The following is a 21,758-nucleotide window of genomic DNA, read 5'->3' as shown; positions in this document are numbered from 1 at the left end:
GACCAGGCACAACCTTGAGCATTTAGAGGAGTTCACAGAAGCTGAATTGCTGGCGGTGGTCAGTGAGATTGCAGCGGAGAAGGCACCAGGACCAAATGGGTAAGTTGGCTCCTTTTTCAAGTCTTATTGGAACATAATAAACAGATATGTTAGCAGCAGCAAACTATTTTTTCCAGCAACATGACCGACACTTCCACCATCTGAATAGTGCTCATGTCATCCTGCTGCCAAAAAAGAGGGATGCATTAGGAAATTGGTGACAATAGACCCATAAGCTTAACACCCGGGGTGGAGCTGCCCATTGGCATTGGGGTCACAAGACTCCTACAAAATTTCATAAGCCCTAGAATTCTACTGTTTATTAGTATTGTTGACCCTGTTGCATAAACATGGCGAACCCGGTGACATTTGCAGCTAACACACAGTATTGCTAAGCTAATATCCAAGATGTTGTTTATGAGGTTATCAGGAAGTCTGAACCAACTTGTTTCTCGGGCCCAAAGTGCTTTCATAAAAGACGCAGCATCCAAGACAACTTATGCATGCAGAATATCATCAGAGAGCTGTACAGAGCGAAGAGCATTATTTCTGAAATTGGATATAGCAAAGGCTTTTGACTCGGTGAGATGGGACTATCTGCTTGAATTGTTGGCTCAAATGGGGTTTGGCAACAGATGGCGGAGTTGGATCCCCGCACTACTCAACTGTCAACTCAAATGGTGTCAGAGGTAACCGGTTCAAACATAGAAAAGGGCTGCGTGAAGGGGAGCCACTATCACCGATGTTGTTCACCATAGCAATGGAGCCGCTGCATTTGATGCTGAAAAAGGTGAATGATCAACAGTTGCTTTCACCAATTGTTAAACAGGGCTGCCAACTTGAGGATTAGCATGTTTGCAGATGCTGGTGCAATTTTAATCAACACTGTTAAAGATGAAGTAAGAATCATACAAGAGCTCTTGAACAGCTTTGGGAAGGCTTCAGGTTTAGCAACAAATTTGAGCAAGAGTGCAGTGTTTCCCATAAGATGTGAGAATGTTGATCTGACTGACGTAATGAGTCATTTCCAAATTCCACTACCAAGTCAAAATTTTCCTTTGCACATACCTTGGACTTCCATTACATGTTCAGCAAATTAGAAGAGTTGATATACAGCCCTTTGTTGACAAGGTAGTTGCCTGGCTGGAAGGGTAGACTGTTAAACAAGGCTGGTAGGCTGAGACTCGTTAGCTCAGTGCTCTCCTCAGTCCCCACTTACTTTCTGAAAGTATTCCAGTCGAAGAAATGGGCCATCAAAAAGAATGACAAAATTAGAAGAAGCTTTCTGTGGAGGGGAGTGACTGAGGCGGGGGGGGGGGGGGGGGGGCATTGTTTGGTGAAATGGGCAAAAGCAACATTTTGGTGGCCTTCTAGACCTTGGTCTCTTCAGTCTGGCACTCAGGCTTTGGTGGCTATGGTACAAGTGGACAGATGATGAAAGATCTTGGGTGGGGACTGAACCACATGTCAATAATATCGATCGACAGCTATTCCGATCCGAGCAAGCACGGTGGTCACATTGGGTATGGCAAGAAGCCAGCCTTCTGGCAGTCATCCTGGCTGCACGGAAAGGCACCAATCGACCTGTTTCCAGAGTTGTACAAGCTTGCATGGAGAAAGAAAGGAAAATTGGCAGATGAATTGAGTAATGGCGGATGAATTGAGTAATCTGAACTGGACAAGGGCTTTTTGGAGGGTGTCAACAATAGAGGAGCAAATGGCAGACTTTGCCAATTTGTGGGACTTGGTGCATGAAGTGGAGTTGTCTGATATGGTGGATTCCATAACATGATGGTGGACAAATGATGGTGAATACAGTGCAAAGTCGGCTTATGAAATACAATTTGCAGGTTCCTACAGGCAGTTCGATGGGATTTCCATTTGGAAGGCGCAAGCGGAGGGGAAACACAAATTTTTTGCTTGGCTCCTAGTGCAAAGCAAGCTGCTAACTGGGGACATGCTGCTAGCAAAGATCTGGCGGCCATGTAATCCAATCTGTCCGCTGTGCACTGTTGAGGAGGAATAAGGTGCCAGTTTGCTAGAGTGGTCTGGGTTCGTTCAGGCACCAGATCAGAACGCCGAGATGGAAGACTGGTGGAAGATGGAGCTTGCAAATCTGCCTAAACAAGTGAGAACAACAAAAGCAGCAATACTAAGGTACACAGCTTGGAACATTTGCAAAGCAAGGAATCGGTGGATTTTTTAGGGTGTGAAAATGGATGCTGTTCAAGTGGAGAATGAGATCAAGGCAGAGATCACGCTGAGAAGATTGGCCTGTGGAAGGCCTGTGATCCCTTAAGTTTCCAATGCGCTGTCCTCTTATAGTTTTTGCTTTCTTGAGTTTAGAGTGTTTACTCTTTTTTATAATAATATCGCACTGTAAGAACCCAGGAACCTCTGCTTCTCTTTCTTACTAAATGACAATGCAGTGCACCTGCAAGTAGCTTTCTGTTTTAATTTACATGTAGTATTAGGCTTGTTCTAAGTCAAATATAATCAACTTTGATCAAATTTATAGAAAAGAAAAGGCAATAATATTTACGATATCATATTTATTTCATTGAATCTACCATGAAATATATTTTGATAATGCCTATGTTGGGTAGTATAGTTGTTGCTATATTTTTTTAATACATTTGGTCAAAATTAGCTAAGTTTGACTTAAGGAAAATCTAATACGATATGTAAATAAAAATGGAGGGAGTAGTTCGAAAAAAGAAAATCCTATGTAGCTCCTACAATGGACCATCCTTATCATTTTTTCTTTCTCTGATGCGACTGAATGAATGCACAAACCGAAGCTACAAGTTGTGTAAAACCAGTCAAATCAAATGCTGAAACCGAGATATATTAGTTGCCCTAAGGCCAAGTTTTTTTCAAAAAAAAAACCACCAAATTTAATCAGTTTTTCCCCCAATTTATATTTGGAAAAGAAAAACGAGAAGTGGAAAAGACATGAAACTTTAGCACTGGAGAGGAAAAAGGAAGGGGTGGAAACCGTCTCATCTCGCCGCGGCCGCGCGCCACCGAACCGACCACCGGCCGGCTTCCCCCGGTGAGAGGAGTGGAGACAAGCGAGCAAGGCAAAGCCACCGCCGTCCTTGCGATACCCCATCCGCCATCCCGCCGGACCTCCCAGGAGGCCAGGAGAGGGTGGGAGGGGGCAGAGGGATCTCGCCTTCGCTTGATCGCTTCGCTGCCGCACCGCGCACCACCCCTCTTCATGGCACCAACTAGGGCCCGCGAGTCCACGCCTCCTCCTCCTCCTCCTCACGGTGACCTCTGGTGAGCCTCATAGCCTCGTCGGGTCGCATGGACGTAGCCTCGACCGCCTCCGCCTCGGGCGGGGGAAGGTGGTACACGGGCATGTCGGCGGACAACATCAAGGGCCTGGTGCTCGCCCTCTCCTCCAGCCTCTTCATCGGCGCCAGCTTCATCATCAAGAAGAAGGGCCTCAAGAAGGCCGCCTCCTCCGGCGTCAGGGCCGGTACGCTTTCTACTTCCCCCCTCTCCTGTTGGTTCCTTGCATGCTTCTTCAATGCATCATGGAGAATTGCTGAATTGTGTTAACTCCATGCTTCACCATAGAACGGAGGCCAATTTGGGATGCAGCAGCGTGGATTCCCCTGAAATTTCGATTTTTCCATTAGCACTCTAGTTGACATGTCTGGGATGTTCATGCGAACTTGGACTCACTACCCATATATGAACTGAAGTTAGTGCATACATGCCTCTCCGAATAATCATTATTGATATCTATCAGTGATGAAAGCAGATTCCACCCACAATTTTCCATGCTATTGTTCTTTTTTTTTGAAAAGGGAAACTTTATTGATTTCAAGAAGATGTTGTTGTTCATATAACAACTGCAGTTGGAGTTCAACTGATCGAACCTTACTGATTTGCTACACCAAAATGCAACATCTCTCCCAACAAAACTACTTTGTTGGTTAACTAAGTGTTGCATTGCAGCTAATACCGGTGATCTAACTTTCATGTTCCATGTTATGACAGGGGTTGGTGGCTATTCGTACTTATATGAGCCTCTTTGGTGGGTTGGCATGATAACAAGTTAGTGCTCGTCTCTTCCTTTTCTTTTCTTTCATTCTAATAGATACCTTATTGTCCTACTTTCTGTTTTGGAAAATTCTTTTGCAGTGATTGTTGGGGAGGTTGCAAATTTTGCAGCTTATGCATTTGCTCCAGCTATTCTGGTCACTCCTCTTGGCGCTCTTAGCATTATTATCAGGCACGAGTTTGGGTCGTGGAACTGTATACTTTGCCTTACTGCAACCTTTGTTGTTTTCTCACTAATCTGGAGTTATGTTCTGTTCTTCAGTGCTGTCCTTGCGCATGTAATGCTACGGGAGAAATTGCACATCTTTGGCATTCTTGGATGTGTCCTATGTGTTGTGGGATCCACCACAATTGTCCTTCATGCTCCACCAGAGCGTGAAATTGAGTCTGTGACTGAAGTGTGGGATCTGGCTACGGAACCAGGTATTTTCTATTACATTGCTAATATAATAGATTGCCTAATGCTTCCTGGATAAATAACACTGAACCACACCAAATCCTAACCACTTGATGTTGTGTTGCAGCCTTCATGTGCTATGCAGCAGTGGTAATTGCTATTGTGGTCATACTTGTTTATCGGTTTGTCCCCCTTTATGGGCAGACACATGTCATGGTCTATATAGGTGTTTGTTCTCTTGTTGGTTCCATCTCGGTATGTGTTTCTTGATATTGCATGTATTTATCATCTCTGGTTGTGTGCTTTCTACAAAAGTGTGCCAAACTATGCAGGTCATGAGCGTGAAAGCTCTTGGTATAGCATTGAAGCTGACCTTTTCAGGAACGAACCAACTGACATATCCACAGACATGGGCATTTACTCTGGTTGTCATCTCATGTGTCATTACCCAAATGAATTACTTGAACAAGGTATTCTGATTTTTAAAGCACAATTAGAGCCTTCCCTCTCTTCTTGGATCAACTCAATTCTATAATCTTCTCTTCTGCACTTCCTTGCCCATATTGGAATTGTACAGTTGTTTTTATTGATTTCTTATTTTATATATATAATATAAATTGCAGTAGGGGCTTCCCCTAATCTTGTCACTAAGAAAAAAGGTATTCTGATTTCTTCTCTCTGAACTAAGTGGTGTTTTTCTCCTCCCATGATGTAGCATAGTAGCACAGTATAAGGGTGCTTAGAATGATTCTCATGGTATATTGGTGATATGATTCGATGGTGAAGCTTTAGTTAGCAACCCCCAGTGATTTCTTTTGGTCTCTGAATGCAGGCACTTGACACTTTTAATACAGCAGTTGTGTCACCCATTTATTATACCATGTTCACATCTTTAACTATCTTGGCTAGTGTCATCATGTTCAAGGTATGAGTTTCAATTGCTTTAGCTTATCTTTCCAGGATAATAATGCTTGTAGTTAGAATACAGAAGGTGGTATATGTTGTAATTTCATTTTGTATCTTTGCGCAGGATTGGGATAGACAAAATCCAACACAAATTGTGACAGAGATGTGTGGCTTTGTTACGATCCTTTCTGGAACTTTTCTTCTACATAAAACAAAAGACATGGCTGATGGTGGTACAATCTTGTCGCTATACCGACATCCCCATCTTCCTTTGTGGATTGGCATGTTGTGCAACCATATTATTTTCGTCTGTGAATGTAGGGCTTTCAACTTCATCTTCCTTCCGTCTTCCTACATCTTCATCAGCGCGGTTCTCAAAGCAAACAGATAATGATGGTGAAGGAATTCCTTTGAGCTCGTCAGAATCATTCCGGTCACCACATTGATGCATGTTTGCTAATCATTAATTCACACGAGTTAGGGTATATATATGGATATGGATGAGCTTATACCAAGGCTACAATACAATGTAGAGAACCCCTCTTCTTTCTATTTTACATGGAACTATAAAGCAGTCATGCAGGGTGTTGACACAAAAAATTGGCAAATATCAAGGTTTGCTGGATAATCTGAACGAACCGGTTAGACCAGTCATGTAAATCGGTCAGACCGGTCTGGGTAACAATGTCAAAATGCCAATCGGACTGCATCATTGCGTAGACCTCGTCGAGATGATCGAAATGCATATATAGAACATTCATTTTGGAGTCCGGATGAGGAAGTTACGACTCCAGGAGGATCTGCACCCCGGTCAGACCGGTCCGAAACACTCAATCCGAGTTAGGAGTTGTATTTTGACATGAGATTTGTTAGGATTTCGACTTCTAATGGGTACAGACCTCTCCACCATATATATGAAGGGCCAGGTCGATTGAGGGTATCCCAGTCGAATCAACAAATTACTGTTTATTTTTATCTCCAAATTCTAGCTTTTCTAACCTCATGTTGTTCTTCCTTCGTCTCTACGGTGTTTGAAGGCGTTCTGATTGGCCTGCCGATCTCAGGACTCTTAACTCCATTAGCTTCGGCGGGTCCTTCCCGAGCTAGTGGACCCAGGTTTTCACAGCGATCTCTAAAAGACTGGTCACCGGTCAGACACTGATCATGCCAGGCAGTCAGACTAGTTGGCATAGAGATTCTCGCTAGTGAGGATCGTTTGCGATCCGCACATGCTAACGCTTTCCTGTTAGACCAAATTTGCGTCAACACAGTCGCTAGTAGCCAGCATGATTCTACTCGTCCCTGGCCCGAAATATACAAAACGTTCCTGTAATGCAATAACGCTACGCTAGCTCTGAGAAGAAAATGCAGAGACTGAGCTCATTACTATAAATGTTCAGTGGCATCATTTGTTTCAACAGTGCGTGACAAAGATGCGCAATTTAGAGCTCCGTGCAGTATGCCAACAGGAAATGTAGCGAACGAGACAGATTAACTGAAAAGAAAAACACGCAATCAGGTACAAATATACACAGTATGTCCAAAGTTCTGGTTCAAATTGCATTCAAGCATTCTGACATTTACCAATGCCCATAAGCTTCATCACCTAAGGTAACCTCTTGCAAGTTTTAGATACATTCTGCAGGTTCTACCAATCAACAGGTAATCATAAGCTCAACACACGACAGCCTGATGGCACGTGCCAACAGCAAGCGGCAGAGGTAACCTCTTTGACTTCCACAGCTGGGAGAAGCTGGGAGAAAGGCCAACACATTACACATACAACAACAACGCTACAGCATACTTGAGGGCAAGTCCTCACACAGCACAAGTTGACAGATATGGGCCTCCTAAATTGACAGATAAGGACCTGGCCCCAGGCTCAGCACAACTCGGTAACTACGTTGATATGAAGCAACATCAGCCGTCAGGAACATTTGGCGATTATGATGAGTGGTATCTCTTCACCTCAGTTACTGGAAAGAGGATCTTGTAAAGCACGTCATGTACCTGCCAACGATGTTGCCAATGGGAAGAGGCCCCCTGTTCCAAAAGCACCACAGATATTATCACTAATTAGTTCCCAGACAGATGGCAACAAAAAAATCTGCAGATCAGCCATACAAGAATGACAAGACAACCGTAAATAGGAAACAGCAAACACTATTGTTCTTTCTTTAGTGAGGAAGCAATCGCTATTGTTCAACTCCTAGTAATTGGGAAATCACTCCTATACTGCTGATTCTTATCAATCTATAGCCAAACTGGATTGCCTCCAAGTATGCATAGGAGCAAGACCGTGCATATACTATGCTTAGCAAGAGATTGTTTTTCCAATGAAAATGTAGTAGTCTAGGATCATCTCGAGCTGAACAATCAGTTATATCTACTACTAGAGGATTTGAACTAGTGCAGGCATAAGCGTGTTTCTCACCAGGCACGAGAATCACAGCTGTTATTCCGGTTGTCACCCATGACGAACACATGACCTTCAGGAAGGCGCTGCAGGAGTATGAATAGTTTCAGTGGAAGATCCAGATATGCAGCCAGTGAGGAAAGATGGAAGGAAGAGATCATCCACCATCTGAGGCCTGCTGATTACAACAAGGCACTCAAGAAGTCAACAACATGGAGCAGCCAGTCCACTTTTGATCATCATCTTGTGGAGAATGAAAATTCTCTCATCACATCTGTTAACCCTTTTGTTAACAGCACTTTAAAATCCCTGGACCTGGCAATATCAACTCCTCAATGTTGTTCAAGGAGACAATGCTCACAGAGTAGAGATGTGTGCACAAACCATTGCTTCCATTGTGTACAACGCATGGGTTGCTGTGTAATGCTCCTTTTGTGCAACACCATTTACAATAAGCTGCCCCTTGCGAACCTAATAAAGAGCTCGGGTAAGAGGATGTTGGGTGACTCCATGCATCTTGCTAGAATAATGATCATATCAGATTGAATAAGTGATAGCGATGCAGGTTACCTCAATGAAATCTCCAGGTGTTGCCAATACCCTCTTAATAAAGACAACATCCTTATTGACACCATAGTTCTGAAATTGGGAGCTGAACATTTTCAGAGTGGACAAGCAATGAATTGAAAAATGGCAGGACAGAACAAAAAAGCAAACCTGCACAGCAGTCGGCACTTTGAAGAACACTATATCCCCAATAGATGGCCTCCGGAATAAGTATGTAACCTGGAAGATGGCATAGAGAGTTAATGGATACGCCTAGTGTGTTACTTGGGGTCGATCCCCAAAAGATCCGTAGTCGTTGGTTCAGTAACGCGCAGATGGGGCAACAAAAAAAGAGGGGGGTCTCTCTTTTTTTTTTAGTGTGCTAAACATTGGTCTTGGGGTTGTGGATTATGACAGTGAGAAGCACATGAAGCAGTCGGCAGGTCAGGACAGCAAAATGGGCCTGTGTTTCCAAGTTTTTTTCTTGGTCAAACGTGTCTGTTTCTGGAACATGTATTTCACTCTTTCCCATTTCGGTGATACCTGAGCAGCCCGGATCTAGCCATCTACTAGTAAATCAAGAGCAGGAGTAACGCATGCAATCGTCTTGTTGTAACACTGCAGTGATAATGATAAAAAGCAAAGCAAAAGAGGGGAAAAGGAGTGACAACCTTCTCGGCGACGGCTCGGTCGCCTGGCCGGAGCGTGGGCACCATGGAGGAGGAGGCGATGTAGCGGACCTCGGCCAGGGCGGCGGAGAAGAGGAGCAGCACGAGGAGAAGCTTGAATCCGTCGGAGGCGGGCGGGCGAAGGCGCGGGAGCGAGGGGAGCCAGTGGTGCCAGGAGGCGAAGAGCTCGTGGCAGGGCAGCCAGGCGGCGACACCCCCCGCCGGCGAAACGAGGACCCGGAGAAGGCCGCCCACGGCCATGGATGCTCCCCTCCCCTCCCCTTGTCGGGAGGAGCCGAGTAGACTATAGACAGTGGTTGGCCGGGCAGTCAATGTGCCGTGACGCAGGTGATTTTTTTTTCACTCTTTTTATTTACTCCTTCCTTTGGGGGTTGTGCTGGTTGCTTCCACACCAAGACACGCGACAAGGTCGCCGCAGGACCGGCGGTTCGACAGAACCGCTCGCTGGCCCGGCCGGCCGACACGGTGGTTCGTTTTCCCCTGTCCCGCTGCTGGTAAGGTCGTCATGCGATGTGGCCCGGCCCAGCCCATCAAACATGTCTAGTATAGCTGCATGTACCACTTGACTTCTCTCAATCACAAGGAGATGTAAATATTCAGAAGAAAAAACCTTTCAACCAGATCATAGTCAAAATGTATCCATCCACACAACGTTTATTACCAAAATCAATGTACCAAAAATGTCACCGCAACTCAACATCAGCAGCTATACGCCTATACATGTGTTCCAGAGTCCCCATGCCCATCTAAAACCTACCAGTACAAAGTTTCACAGGTCTACATGCCGACGCCGGGATCCTTCTTCCTCTTCTGTGAATGACTTGATATGAGGGGCAGGAGGCTCGTCTCCTCGCTTTGGTAGAGAAAGCCTAGAAATGATGAGCCGCGCCACATTTTCCGCTGACACAGCACCTGTCTCCATGGCACTTGCTGCGCTCTCGAAGGTATTCACGTAGTACAGCTGCTTCCCGTCCAACAATATAGGAGCAAACTCTTCGGGGGCTTCATAGTGCGGGTAAGCAGCCCAGTTTATCCGGATCGTCTCTTTCCTTGCGCTGCTCTCCCAAGCAACATGACAACATACATTGACTTACCAACATCGTCTTATCCGAGCGACTTGCTTGCTACAATTAAAACTGGTACTTACCTGAAGATCTGATCCAGTAAACCATCATCCAGCTTTGCACGTGAGAACATCTTGTAGGTCATGTCATCTTTGCTGTACCTCTTCAGAACTGAGATGGATGAGAAAGGGATATCAGGGAGCTCTAGGGTACCAATCAGCTCTGGAATATCTGATGCTGAGTTTAGACCGAAATATCCCTGAAACCATGGAAACCAGCAAAAGCCAAGTGACTTCTCGTCAGTAAGTAATCCCAACCAACAAGAAGCTTCCACCAGCAACAAGTTCACAGGCTATCGGTTACCCAGTACTCATTATCATTTTGCTGCCACCTTGATGCTAGGAACCACAAGGAAAAGAAGTGACAAGAATCTAAGTGTTGGTATGCTAACACTTACAGGGTTCAGCAGGCCTCTGACAAAGGTTGCGTGTGTGTGCTCCATCTTCCTTGGTGGAATGGATATTGCAGGGCTAAACGTAATATTCACCTCGTCAAGTGGTGTTGCCACCACCGTCACCGTACAGTTGTATTCGCTCCCAGTATTGGATCTCAGAACATAATAATCCCCAGCATCAGTAATTGAGTCTATGCCTTCTTGGAGATGCAAGGTGGCTTTAGAGGTCTTTAGCAATCCGGCAGCTAGTTGCCAGTTTCCTCCTTTGACAGCCCATAATCCTGACTCGGACCCAGCTAAAGAAACAGCGCCAGCCAGGCCAGTTATAAGCGGGCTTTGGCCATAGTTGATCCTTGTGATCACCTGCAAGGGAGAGGATACATCACTGACCATACTTATCAAAAAGAGATTGCCTTGCCTTTATGGGGAAGCTAGATAGAACGAGGTTTCTCTGGTAACAGTACAGAGAGCATCTTCCAGAAGAAAGCGTGGAAGAGTACTTTTGAGTTTTGACTATATATAGTATCGAGGAAGGTACCCACTAAATTATGGAAGCACAGAGCGTGGGATGTTGAGAAGAAGAAGCATACAGTGACAAGCTCTGCTATAGTCCGAGAGTTGAGGCCGGCATCAAGCAGCTCCTCCTCGAGGGTCCTGCGTGTGAGGCCATAGAGGCCCGTCCATTTGAGCATCTCCTCAACCGTGGCAAAGACTGGGCGAGACTCGAAGCCATTGTAGAAGAGCATAAACCTTTGCAGCATTTCCTGCATGTACGCAGTATTACTAAATTGAGCTAGTGCAAAGTTAAATTGGCCGTCAATTTCATTTCATAGACATGAGCAGCGAATTAGATAGAGGAGGGCAAATTAAGGGACCTGGACAAACTTGTCCATCTTGAGCAGGGACAGGCCGTATCGCCTGAGCAGCAGCAGAGAGTTGAGGAGGCCGTGCAGCTTGCGACGCCACCAGGAGCTTCCGGGCGGCAGCGGGCGGAGCGTCTGGAAGACGAAGCTTTTGCCGTCCCAGATCCCTAGCCAATCGTCGTCGCCGCCGGCCTTGACGGCGAGGCCCAGGAGGTCGGCGAAGCGGCGCGCGTGGAGGTTGCGCGGGTGGATGATGGAGCCCCCGGCCTCGAAGCGGTCGCCGGCGACGTCGACGGTGGCGAGGCGTCCGCCCACCCTGTGACGGCGCTCGAAGACGCGGAGCTGTGCTCCATGGAGCGAGGTGGAGTAGTTGGTGAGGAAGAAGGCGGTGGAGGCGCCGGAGATGCCGGCGCCCACGATGCAGATGTCGGCGGAGGCGCGGGGGAGGTGGAGCGCCGCTGGCAGAAGCAGCAGGAGGAACAGGAAGAGGAGGAGGGGCCGGAGCACCATCGATCCGATCCGGTGGAGAAGAGAAGGGAAGAGGAATGGGGATATGCCAATTGCGTGGATGGTCAACGCCTCAATCAGGAGCAGCAGCCGTATGATTTGATTTTGATGACCACGTAATTACTGATCAACTTATTAATCAGCTCATCACTACCGTCACTCGATCGTTTCTAGTGGTAACTCTCCATCCAAAACTTTGACCAACAATTTATTGAATCAGTTAGTTAAATGAAGTGAAATGAGTACATTTACGTCTATTATCAGGAGTCTCTTGAATCTAATTTGAAGATTTGGCTATTTGCATAAATATTTATAGAAAAGACGAATAGTCAAACTAAGAAAAAAAAGTCAATAGTGTCATATACTTCCTCCGTTTCAAATTATAAGTCATTCTAAGAATTTTGGAGAGTCAAACCATTTCAGAGTTTGACTAAAATTATAGAGAGAAATATAAAGATTTATGACATAAAATAGGTATACTATAAAAATATAACTAACAAAGAACATAATGATACTTGATTGGTATCGTAAATATTATTATCTTGTTGTATAAATTTAGTCAAATTTAGAAAATTTTGACTCTTCAAATTTCTTGAAATGACTTAATTTGAAACGAAGAGAGTATTTAAGAATGGAGTTGTGAGAATTATTATATTACCGTCTCAAGGCAATTATAGTTTGGATGTGCTAGTTCTACATGTATGCTCACAGCGCACTTTAGTTCGGGCATGCTCTTAACAGGTAAGCACGTGTACATACACTAAATAATGTTCATGTATTCTCGTAAGCTATCGAGCTCACTAGCTTGCATGCAACCTGCGAGCCCACGTGAATTTGATTTATCAACGCGAATTAAACAGACGCATTAACTTTTCGTAAACCGACTAATTTTTTTTTGACCAGTCTCAGTTGGAGTGTCATTGACATAGTTACCAAGACTGGAAACTTAAGAACTATGCCAGATGAGTATCATGGTGATCACACTCTTCTCACATTGCATGACACTCATTTTTTCTCTCTCCTCATATTATTGGTATATGTTGGCAAATTTAATATCCATAACACTACTATGACACTTCCACTGAGATTGACTGAGGGTCATGAGAGTGTCATGAGCATTAAATTTGCTGATGTGACCGAAGAGAGAAGGTGAAGTGTTATGGAATGTGAGAATAATGTCATCACCATGACACTCCTTCGACTTGGTTACGTAGTTCACAATCTAGTTAACTGTGCGCTGACACTTCCCACGGAGACTGTGCTCGGCTCGTGTGCAATTTAATGGATGCAGATCGCAGTGGCTTTGCACTCGAGTTTGGTGCGGTTCAAATGACCTGACTACATATAAACTATTATTATATAGCCGGTTACAGAGTAGTATATTATATTTATAATTATAAAAAATAAAACCAAACGTTAATATAAAATGGGATAAGTTCTTTTTTGCTAACTGATTTGTCTCTAAATCCTTTCATGTGCTACAATAACTTCGAACATTCGACCACTAATTAGAAGTAGAGTAAAATGCACCAGAGGTCCATCAACTTGTGAGAGAGTGTCACTTAGGTCCATCGACTTTGAAATTGTATTTTTTGGTCCATAAACTTGTAATTTGTATCACTTAAGTCCACAAACTGTGAAAGTCCATTTCTAGATCCATAAACTTGTAATTTGTGTCACCTAGGTCAACACCCCTCCACCTAGCCTTCATGTATTGATATCGCACCTACATAAATCTACACGATGCCCACACATTACTGGGTTTTGCGAGAAGGGTGAAATTTGAGCTCCGATTTTTGAATCAAGAGCATATGGAGAGGAGATAGGATGGATTGGAGATTTATTTCGGATGTTATTGACATGTATTAGGATTTAAAGGGAAGCTTACAGACTTTCATTAGTGAACTCGGAAGCTTAGATCTAGATATGACCCTGTAATATGGGTGGAAAGGATGGGTGATGGCTTGGGAAAGGTGGAGGATGTCACAAGAGACTCAATAACATGTGTACCGTGCTAGGGGATATTATGTTCTCCGTGGTGCGGGTAGCCGGATATGGTGGCGCCAGAAGTTGTGGTGAAAAATATTGTGCCGACGTTAGAGCTGGATCAATCTAGAGTGGTTCTCGGTGAGTGGTTGAAAGATATATATGGACAGCCAGGCGACCTTTGTGGGTGCGTCTATGGCCACACGACTGGTCATGGATAAAATTTCTGGACCTAAAAATGCACTTTTGGGGTTTATGGACCTAACTGGTACAAATTATAAGTTTATGGATCCAAAAATGGATTTTCAGAGTTTATGGACCTATATTTCAAAGTTTATGGAACTAAGTGACACAAATTACAAGTTGATAGACCTAAAAATGCACTTTTAGAGTTCGTGGACCTAAATGACACATCCTTACAAGTTGGTGGACCTCTAGTGCATTTTACTCTTAGAAGTATTAAATATGGATAATTGACAAAACTCATTCCATAACCGAGTGAAATCGCGAGACGAATCTAATGATTCTAAACATGCAATGATTAGACAATGTTGCCTTTAATTAAACTTAGTAGATTCTTCTTGTGTAATTAATTTATAATTAGCCAATATTTAATGACGGGGGAATAGACCAGGGGTCCCTAACGGGCCCGACTTATACAAAGCAAGGCCCGGCAGATTTATTGGGCTAAGGACGGGACTGTTCGTTAAGACGCGCGGGGAGCTGCCTTCGCCGCTAAGCGAACGGGTCCGGGAGCCCGACCTCCCGGACACATGGCGGCCCCCCGACCTAGCGCCCCGGGTCAAGGCCAGGCTGGTGGTCTAAGCGTGCGCTCCCGCCGCGCCCCCTGACAGGCGTGCCGGCCAAGACAGCTGTGACACCTCCGGTGTTTAGCACTGTTTAAAACATGCAATTAACATAAAATGACACGTTAAACCCCCCATTCTCAATTACTTAAAAGCCCGAAATCCGTTTAAATGAACCAAAAATTCAACTCTCACACCTTGGCTCAAATGAACTGTTGCCCAAAACGAAAGTTGTAGAGTTTGACAAGATAAACAACTTTCGTATTCAAAGTTTTTCAAGTTATAAGATGAAATTTGGAGTTAACCCCGAAAAACAAGTGGGTTCATTAAACTTGAATTCAAATTTTAAACTTTCGAATCGTTGCTTAAACGAAGTTTTGCCTGAAAGGAAAGTTGTAGGAAATTAAATTTTGAACAACTTTCGTGTTTAAAATTTTTCGAGTTTCAATTGAAAATTTTGAGTTTGAACTAAGTCAAACCGTTGACCTTTCTTTTTCTCTTTCCACTCCCTTTCTCTCTCCCCTCTCTCTCTCCCTCGCTGACCCTCCCCTGTCCTGAGCGCGCAGGCACTCGAGCGCGCTCGCTGCGCCGCTGCCCCGCCGTGCTCGCTGCCTGGCCATGAGCGCTCGCCTACACGCCCGCCCGTTGACTTTCCCCCTCCCCCTCCCGTCGAGCCTGCATCGCGCTGCCCCGTCAACGAGCACGCCGCAAGCGACGAGCGCTCGGCAACGCGCCGCGACGCCGCCGTGGCTCCCAAACGTGCCGGCCGTGCACCTGCCGTCCGCCCGCCCGCACGCCACCCCGCCATCATCGTCTCGCCATCGCTGCGTTGCTGCCCCACTGCTGCCTCGCCGCTCAGCCACGCTAACGCGCCATTAACGCGAACGCAGAGCGCCTCGGCGACCCTCGCCGCCGACGCCCTATTTCCTCCGCGCGAGCGCCCAGTCCCCTCCTCACGCCCTCACTCCGCCCTTTAGCTCGCGCCGCACTTGTGCACGCACGCCCGCACCCCATTCCTCATGCCTGCGCCCCACCCCTTCGCCCAGAACGGCCAGCGCCGCCGCGCCACTGCGCAGCGCCGCCGCGCCCCCATTTCCGCCCGCCGAGCCACGGCTCTCGTGGAGAGCCCAGCTCCGCACTCCTCCACCCCCACCGAGCACCCAGCGAGCTTCATTTCACCCCTAGGCAACTCCCAGGCCCGCCCATTTCCACCCGAAGCCTCCCAGTGCCGCGGAACATCGCCGCCGCCGTCGTGAACCCCGCCGGCCGACCGCCCGCCGCGGAACTCCCTGCTCCGCCCCTCCCCAACTCAAATCAACCCCCGAGCTAGCTTCCTCGTGGCGCCGTGAAGCTCCCCAGCAGGTTGTCGCCCTCCCACCCGCACCGGAGCGACACCGCCACAGCTCGCCACCGCCGCCGGCTGTGCTGCTACGCCGCCGACCCCGCTCCCGGCCGCCCCCGACCTCAACAAGCCCACCTCCGAGTAGCTCTCGCCTCCCTCTTGCCGTTCCCCCACTTCCCTTCGCCACCGGCGAGCTCCCTCTCCGGGAAACGCTGCCGCCGCCGCCTCCCCTGTCCCAGCTCCGGCCAAGGGCTTAAGTGGGAGCCCCCAATTTGTTCCAGGGGCCTAGATGCAAGTTTCCATTTCCTTTTTCTTTTGTTTTGAAAAACAGCAAATTTGTAAATTCATTTAAAAATCGTAGAAAAATCAGAAAAATACAAACTCAACCGTTCTGGAATCTTTGAAAAGATATCTACAACTTTTGCTACATGCACGTTTTCATTTGCTCAATAGTTTTTGCTTCATTTAAAATACAAAGAAAATATACCTTTTATTAGATCTCAAGTTACAAGCATGTGCTGTTAGCCATTTTTGGTCAGTGGGTTACATGTTAGATGTATAACCTTGAGTAAAAGTTTCGTGGACAGTTGACATGACTAGCTATCAGTTTATTTAAATCTTGATGTATGCCTAGGATAGATAGTTTTATTTATCCAAGTTGTTATGATCTGTTTCTTGGGTCCAAACTTTTAAAGTACTTGTATTTTTGTTCCCAGAGTCTACAGAAAAAGTTTGAGAATTTTTAGTTAAATCCAACTGGACCAAATTATTTTATGGAGAGGATAGATACATTAAATCATGAAAAATAGTTCCTGCACATGAAAAATTCTAATAATTTTTCTACGGGTTAACTTTGAGTTTACAACCATGCTGGTAAAAGATGAAGCTCTGGAACCTTCTATTTTTGTCTGTAGGTTTTAAACTAGGTTGTTGTAGCTTTATTTTGTCCTATTTATCATGCCCTGTGTATTTAAATCTGAAAAATTTTCAGTAGACTCACCATCAGTTTAGGAGTGCTCAGTAAAAATTTTAGCATCTTTACTTATAGGGTTTGTTCTGTATAAATGAATCTTAATCCTAGTATTGACTGTTTAATGCATTTTTAATAATTAATATGCTCAGTGAAAATAGCTGAAAAGTTTATGGCAAGTTTATAATTAAGTATTTGACTCTCCATAAAAATTTCATCTTCAGAATCTATAGCCATCAGCTGATTTAAATATTCCATGCTTGCACTTGAAAATAACTTTTCTAAAAATAACAAACCCCCCACTTACTTAATAAGAAGTAGTTAATCTAGATAATACTCTACAAATGATTGCCCAAGGAGTTGTACAGAAAATATTTTGCAACTCTTTAGTGAATTAAATTAAGTTTGTTACCATCACCACAACTCACGCATATGCATTCGTGTAGACTTGACTACTCTCGCCGACGGTACGTACGAGCTGGTGCCGAAGTCCGAGAGTGAGCAGCGTGAAGCTCAAGTTAACCTAACTGAAATCACTGAAGACCTGAACCAGAGTTCAGAAGAGCCCAAGGCTAGCTCCGCTCAGGAAGGCAAGCCCCGGAGCATGTCCTACCTATTTTAAATTTATGCAACTATTTATATCCCTATTTTATTTGTGCATTTAACTTGCAGGAATTGTTTGGAACCTTAGTTGCATGATCCTAGGTACCTATGCTTGAACACTAGTATGTGTAGGTCGCTAGTTGGCTATGCTAATGATTCGGTAGAAGTCGAGTGATTTCCTGTCACTCGCGAGTTCATAGGAGTTGAATGCTTACTACACACTGCAATATAAGGTTTACGGGCGGGGTTGTTGTACTTGTGATACCCCGTCTATTTAGTGAAAATGGATAAGGCCACGGTGTGTGGTAGTGGTGGTTAAGCATTTGAACGTACTAACCACATGCCGAGAATATGGTAATCGGTAAGCTTAAGTACCTGATGGAACCGGACGTGGAACATACTCCCCACTGTCTGGTCTTTGGTCACGCACGGGTGCAGGGCACCCTAGGGCGGTGGGCCTGTTTCATGCCCGGGGAAAAAAGGGAAAAGTCACGTGGGTGATTGCATTCCCCATGCGTGTGCTTAGGTCTGCCTGGCCAGGTTAACAAATTCGATTCGAATCGTCCGCCTCTCACGGATATTGAGACTGCTTAACCCTTTTGCCACATAGAGTAAGAAGTGGAACAATGATGAAGAGAAATATGGTTGAATGATGAAAAATAATTATTTTTCACCATGTATGCTTTTGGATAGATGCTAATGTAGAATGGTTAATCAAACTAGAACTTGAAAGCTAAAATCGGAAAATAAGGAGTTACTCTTTATTGCTTTTCGGCAAAAACAAACCCCTCAAGCCAAAAGCCTTGCATGTCTAGTTAGAGGGTTAAATATATCCTAGTCGGGTAAGCCTTGCTGAGTATTAGAATACTCAGCCTTGCTTGTGGCTCCACTTTTGATTGTAACAGCCCACGGGAGAGTGGGCCGGGCCAAATTCGGAGTTACTGTAGCAGCTACTGTACCGGCGCGAATTTAGTCCCATACTGGAAGTTGAGTTGAATCCAGACCAGCTTAAACACCAGGCCCAGGGTAGTTGAATAACTCCGGTTGCAACCTTTTGCGCGAAGCGAGGATGAAAGTGCAAGAGAGTTATTTAGCAGGTGTGATTTACTCAACGTGCAAAGTAGATCTTAGCCGTTATCCCGGGTCAGGTCGTTACAGTGGTATCAGAGCCGACTCTCGCGGTTTCACGCCACATACGGGCATAAGTGCGCGGGCATGGGCACGGGCGCGTGGTCGCAGATGCCACCGGCATGTGGGCGGGCGCGTGTGGGCACAGATGCGCGGGCATCGGGGATGCGCCGGCACTGGACGCACGGACGTGGCACAGGGACCGTTGGCACTGGACGCACGGACGTGGCACATGGGACTGTTAGTGTAACGACCTGAACCGAGATAACGGTTAAGATCTACTCTGCACGTTGAGTAAATCACACCTGCTAAATAACTCTCTTGCGCTTTCGTCCTCGCTTCGCGCAAAAGGTTGCAACCGGAGTTATTCAACTACCCTGGACCTGGTATTTAAGCTGGTCTGGACTCAACTCAACTTCCAGTATGGGACTAAATTCGCGCCGCTACAGTAGCTGCTACAGTAACTACGAAATTGGCCCGGCCCTCTCTCCCGTGGGCTGTTACAATCTGTAACGACCTGACCCGGGATAACGGTTAAGATCTACTCTGCACGTTGAGTAAATCACACCTGCTAAATAACTCTCTTGCGCTTTCGTCCTCGCTTCGCGCAAAAGGTTGCAACCGGAGTTATTCAACTACCCTGGACCTGGTATTTAAGCTGGTCTGGACTCAACTCAACTTCCAGTATGGGACTAAATTCGCGCCGCTACAGTAGCTGCTACAGTAACTACGAAATTGGCCCGGCCCTCTCTCCCGTGGGCTGTTACAATCTGTAACGACCTGACCCGGGATAACGGCTAAGATCTACTCTGCATGTTGAGTAAATCACACCTGCTAAATAACTCTCTTGCGCTTTCGTCCTTGCTTCGCGCAAAAGGTTGCAACCGGAGTTATTCAACTACCCTGGGCCTGGTATTTAAGCTGGTCTGGACTCAACTCAACTTCCAGTATGGGACTAAATTCACGCTGCTACAGTAGCTGCTACAGTAACTCCGAATTTGGCCCGGCCCACTCTCCCGTGGGCTGTTACAATCATCCCCCCTTGGGACTCGGCGTCCCCGTCGAGTACCAGACCAAGCTATACCACCGGGATCTCCTCTCTTGGCCACGTCCCATACGTCTAGTGCTAACTGTAATGTCCCGCCTCCCTGAGGCTGGGCCCGCTTACATCTGGCTGCTTTCTAGGACATAAACTGTCCTCACAGACCAACACCAGTCTTTTCTGCACACTTTGTCCTCACTCGTGCGCACCCGGGAAGAACTTTCCAGTCGGTCACCCATCCCCAAATTTCTCCGGGTCAAGCACGCTTAACCCCAGAGTTCTTTGGAGACCGGCTTTCGGAAAAGAAGTTGCAACTTGTTGGTATGAGTATCCTATTAATTCTATTAAGCCCTGGACCGGGGTATCACAACAGCCTCCATGCAAGACCCAAGGCACCGGTTCTCCTTATCTTGCGCCAAGGGCCAAGCCAGTAGGCCTCCCTGACAAGGGGACAGCGCCGCTCGTGCGGGCCCCCTGACACAACGGGAGGGGGCGTCCACAGACGCTGCCTCCCCTCGCCGTAATGATGGTCGCCTCTGCGCACCACTCCATTACGCCAGCGACCGTGACCGGATGCCCCGGCCAGGCCTCGGTAAGACACCCCTCACCAGGCGCGCCGTCTGGTGACAGAGCTACGTAAGATAGCCCCCCAGGTAACAAACCCAGACTCCGGCGGACAAGACCGAAGGAGACCCCCGAGTGACCAACCGGGTGGTCGCACCGCCCCAACTGAGCCAAGATGGGACACACCGCTCAAGGAGATCGCCAGGATCATTCCTTGCACCAGAAGATTGCCAGGATCATTCCTTACACCAGAAGATCGCCAGGATCAAACTCGCCCACTCCCGATCGATCGAGTGAGCCCCGACGACTAACAATGACGATTTGCGCCCCGTCGGTGCAAAGGCACAACGCTAGATAACTGTAAATGGGGGCCCCTCCTTGGACTATAAAAGGGAAGGCCCCCCACGTAGGAAAGGGTTTGTTGGACTCTCACGGGTTTGACACTACTAGACCAGCTTGTAAGCTCCCCTTTGAACTTTGAGCACCCGGGTTCGAGAGCAATAGAGCAATAACACCACCCCCATACTAGACGTAGGATATTTCAAGCCCGAATTAGTCTAAATCCTCGAGTCTTTGCGTGCTAGACCATATCTGATCAAGCGCACAACAATCAAGCAATCGAGTAGTTTTATAGTCGCCCATTTCCCGCAGTGACAGTTTTGGCGCCGTCCGTGGGGAGCGCTTTGTGCGTTCACTGCTTCAGTGATCGGATGGTTTCGATCACTCCATTCGCCGCTCCGGCGGCCGGCAACGGCGAGACGATCCGCTTCGGCTCGCTGGAGTTCCCCGCTGTGACACCTCGTGTGTCAGTTTAACCAAAGTCATGCAATTAACATAACTTCACACACAAATGAGCTAAGAAAACTTAAATAAGAACCCTATATCTAATTTTTGCAAACTTGTGTGTAAATGTATGAGTGCATGTGTTTGAGTGCAATGTGCTTGAAAAACAATTTTTGGTACACTTTTAAACTTGACTTGACATGAGTGGGAATAAGGCACTAAAATACATCTTTCATAATGATCTATAAACTTTCTATGCAAATCAAATTCAAACTGTAAAACCATCACACGAAATGGTTAATGGAACCATTCATGATTTGTGATGATCTGCTAGTTCAAACAAAATAATAAAATGAGGCCACAAATATTCAACGCACAAGTAGTTTGAAATCTTGAAAATCTTTTTAAAGAAAAGAAGACATAAAGACCATACTTACCTCGGAGGTCCAATAAGAAAATATTTAGTTATTTATTTCTTTCTCAAATCACAACTTGGAGTAGTTGAAACAAAATAATAATTCAAATAAGGGACCATAAACATTCCTTTAGCACATAATAATAATAAATATTTATAGG

The 21,758-nt window shown here is 46.1% G+C and overlaps 3 protein-coding genes across 5 annotated transcripts; 1 reads left to right on the top strand and 2 right to left on the bottom strand.

The window, feature by feature from the left end:
* The first annotated feature begins 2,987 nt into the window (after positions 1-2,987).
* Positions 2,988-6,138, top strand: LOC120683692 (probable magnesium transporter NIPA4). 3 transcript variants are annotated; one of them, XM_039965782.1, is made up of 9 exons: positions 2,989-3,526; positions 4,054-4,110; positions 4,198-4,288; positions 4,379-4,539; positions 4,641-4,768; positions 4,846-4,983; positions 5,346-5,438; positions 5,544-5,649; positions 5,741-6,138. In XM_039965782.1, exons 1-9 carry the CDS (start codon positions 3,352-3,354, stop codon positions 5,863-5,865), a joined length of 1,074 nt encoding a protein of 357 aa, XP_039821716.1. In that variant the 5' UTR covers positions 2,989-3,351; the 3' UTR covers positions 5,866-6,138. The 3 variants fall into 3 exon arrangements, with proteins under 3 accessions (XP_039821714.1, XP_039821716.1, XP_039821715.1); XM_039965781.1 differs by having other exon boundaries at positions 2,991-3,526; positions 5,544-5,652; XM_039965780.1 differs by having other exon boundaries at positions 2,988-3,526; positions 5,544-6,138.
* An 818-nt stretch (positions 6,139-6,956) lies between these two features.
* On the bottom strand, positions 6,957-9,400 carry LOC120683695 (thylakoidal processing peptidase 1, chloroplastic-like). Its single transcript, XM_039965790.1, has 6 exons — positions 9,053-9,400; positions 8,553-8,621; positions 8,406-8,474; positions 8,220-8,306; positions 7,854-7,921; positions 6,957-7,462 (listed from the first exon to the last, which is right to left on the bottom strand). Exons 1-6 carry the CDS (start codon positions 9,308-9,310, stop codon positions 7,393-7,395), a joined length of 621 nt encoding a protein of 206 aa, XP_039821724.1. The 5' UTR covers positions 9,311-9,400; the 3' UTR covers positions 6,957-7,392.
* Positions 9,401-9,695: 295 nt separating this feature from the next.
* LOC120683689 (farnesylcysteine lyase-like) lies at positions 9,696-12,028 on the bottom strand. The gene is made up of 5 exons (XM_039965774.1): positions 11,464-12,028; positions 11,179-11,352; positions 10,592-10,951; positions 10,218-10,393; positions 9,696-10,125 (listed from the first exon to the last, which is right to left on the bottom strand). Exons 1-5 carry the CDS (start codon positions 11,959-11,961, stop codon positions 9,840-9,842), a joined length of 1,494 nt encoding a protein of 497 aa, XP_039821708.1. The 5' UTR covers positions 11,962-12,028; the 3' UTR covers positions 9,696-9,839.
* Positions 12,029-21,758: the final 9,730 nt, after the last annotated feature.

This window comes from Panicum virgatum, chromosome 7N (assembly GCF_016808335.1).
Source record: "Panicum virgatum strain AP13 chromosome 7N, P.virgatum_v5, whole genome shotgun sequence".
NCBI lineage: Eukaryota > Viridiplantae > Streptophyta > Magnoliopsida > Poales > Poaceae > Panicum > Panicum virgatum.
This window is presented reverse-complemented; position numbering and strand designations above follow the sequence as displayed.

Bases quoted from the DNA above. Each gene is read 5' to 3' on its own strand.
- LOC120683692 (XM_039965780.1), top strand. From the start codon at position 3,352: ATGGACGTAGCCTCGACCGCCTCCGCCTCGGGCGGGGGAAGGTGGTAC. The intron at 4,289-4,378 runs GCACGAGTTTGG...TCTGTTCTTCAG, and splicing joins GCTCTTAGCATTATTATCAG to TGCTGTCCTTGCGCATGTAA. The intron at 4,540-4,640 runs GTATTTTCTATT...GTTGTGTTGCAG, and splicing joins GGATCTGGCTACGGAACCAG to CCTTCATGTGCTATGCAGCA.
- LOC120683695 (XM_039965790.1), bottom strand. From the start codon at position 9,310: ATGGCCGTGGGCGGCCTTCTCCGGGTCCTCGTTTCGCCGGCGGGGGGT. The intron at 8,475-8,552 runs GTTTGCTTTTTT...TCCCAATTTCAG, and splicing joins AAGTGCCGACTGCTGTGCAG to AACTATGGTGTCAATAAGGA. The intron at 7,463-7,853 runs GTGAGAAACACG...CTTTTGGAACAG, and splicing joins AGCTGTGATTCTCGTGCCTG to GGGGCCTCTTCCCATTGGCA.
- LOC120683689 (XM_039965774.1), bottom strand. From the start codon at position 11,961: ATGGTGCTCCGGCCCCTCCTCCTCTTCCTGTTCCTCCTGCTGCTTCTG. The intron at 11,353-11,463 runs GTCCCTTAATTT...GCGTACATGCAG, and splicing joins AGATGGACAAGTTTGTCCAG to GAAATGCTGCAAAGGTTTAT. The intron at 10,394-10,591 runs GTAAGTGTTAGC...CCATGGTTTCAG, and splicing joins TCAGAGGCCTGCTGAACCCT to GGATATTTCGGTCTAAACTC.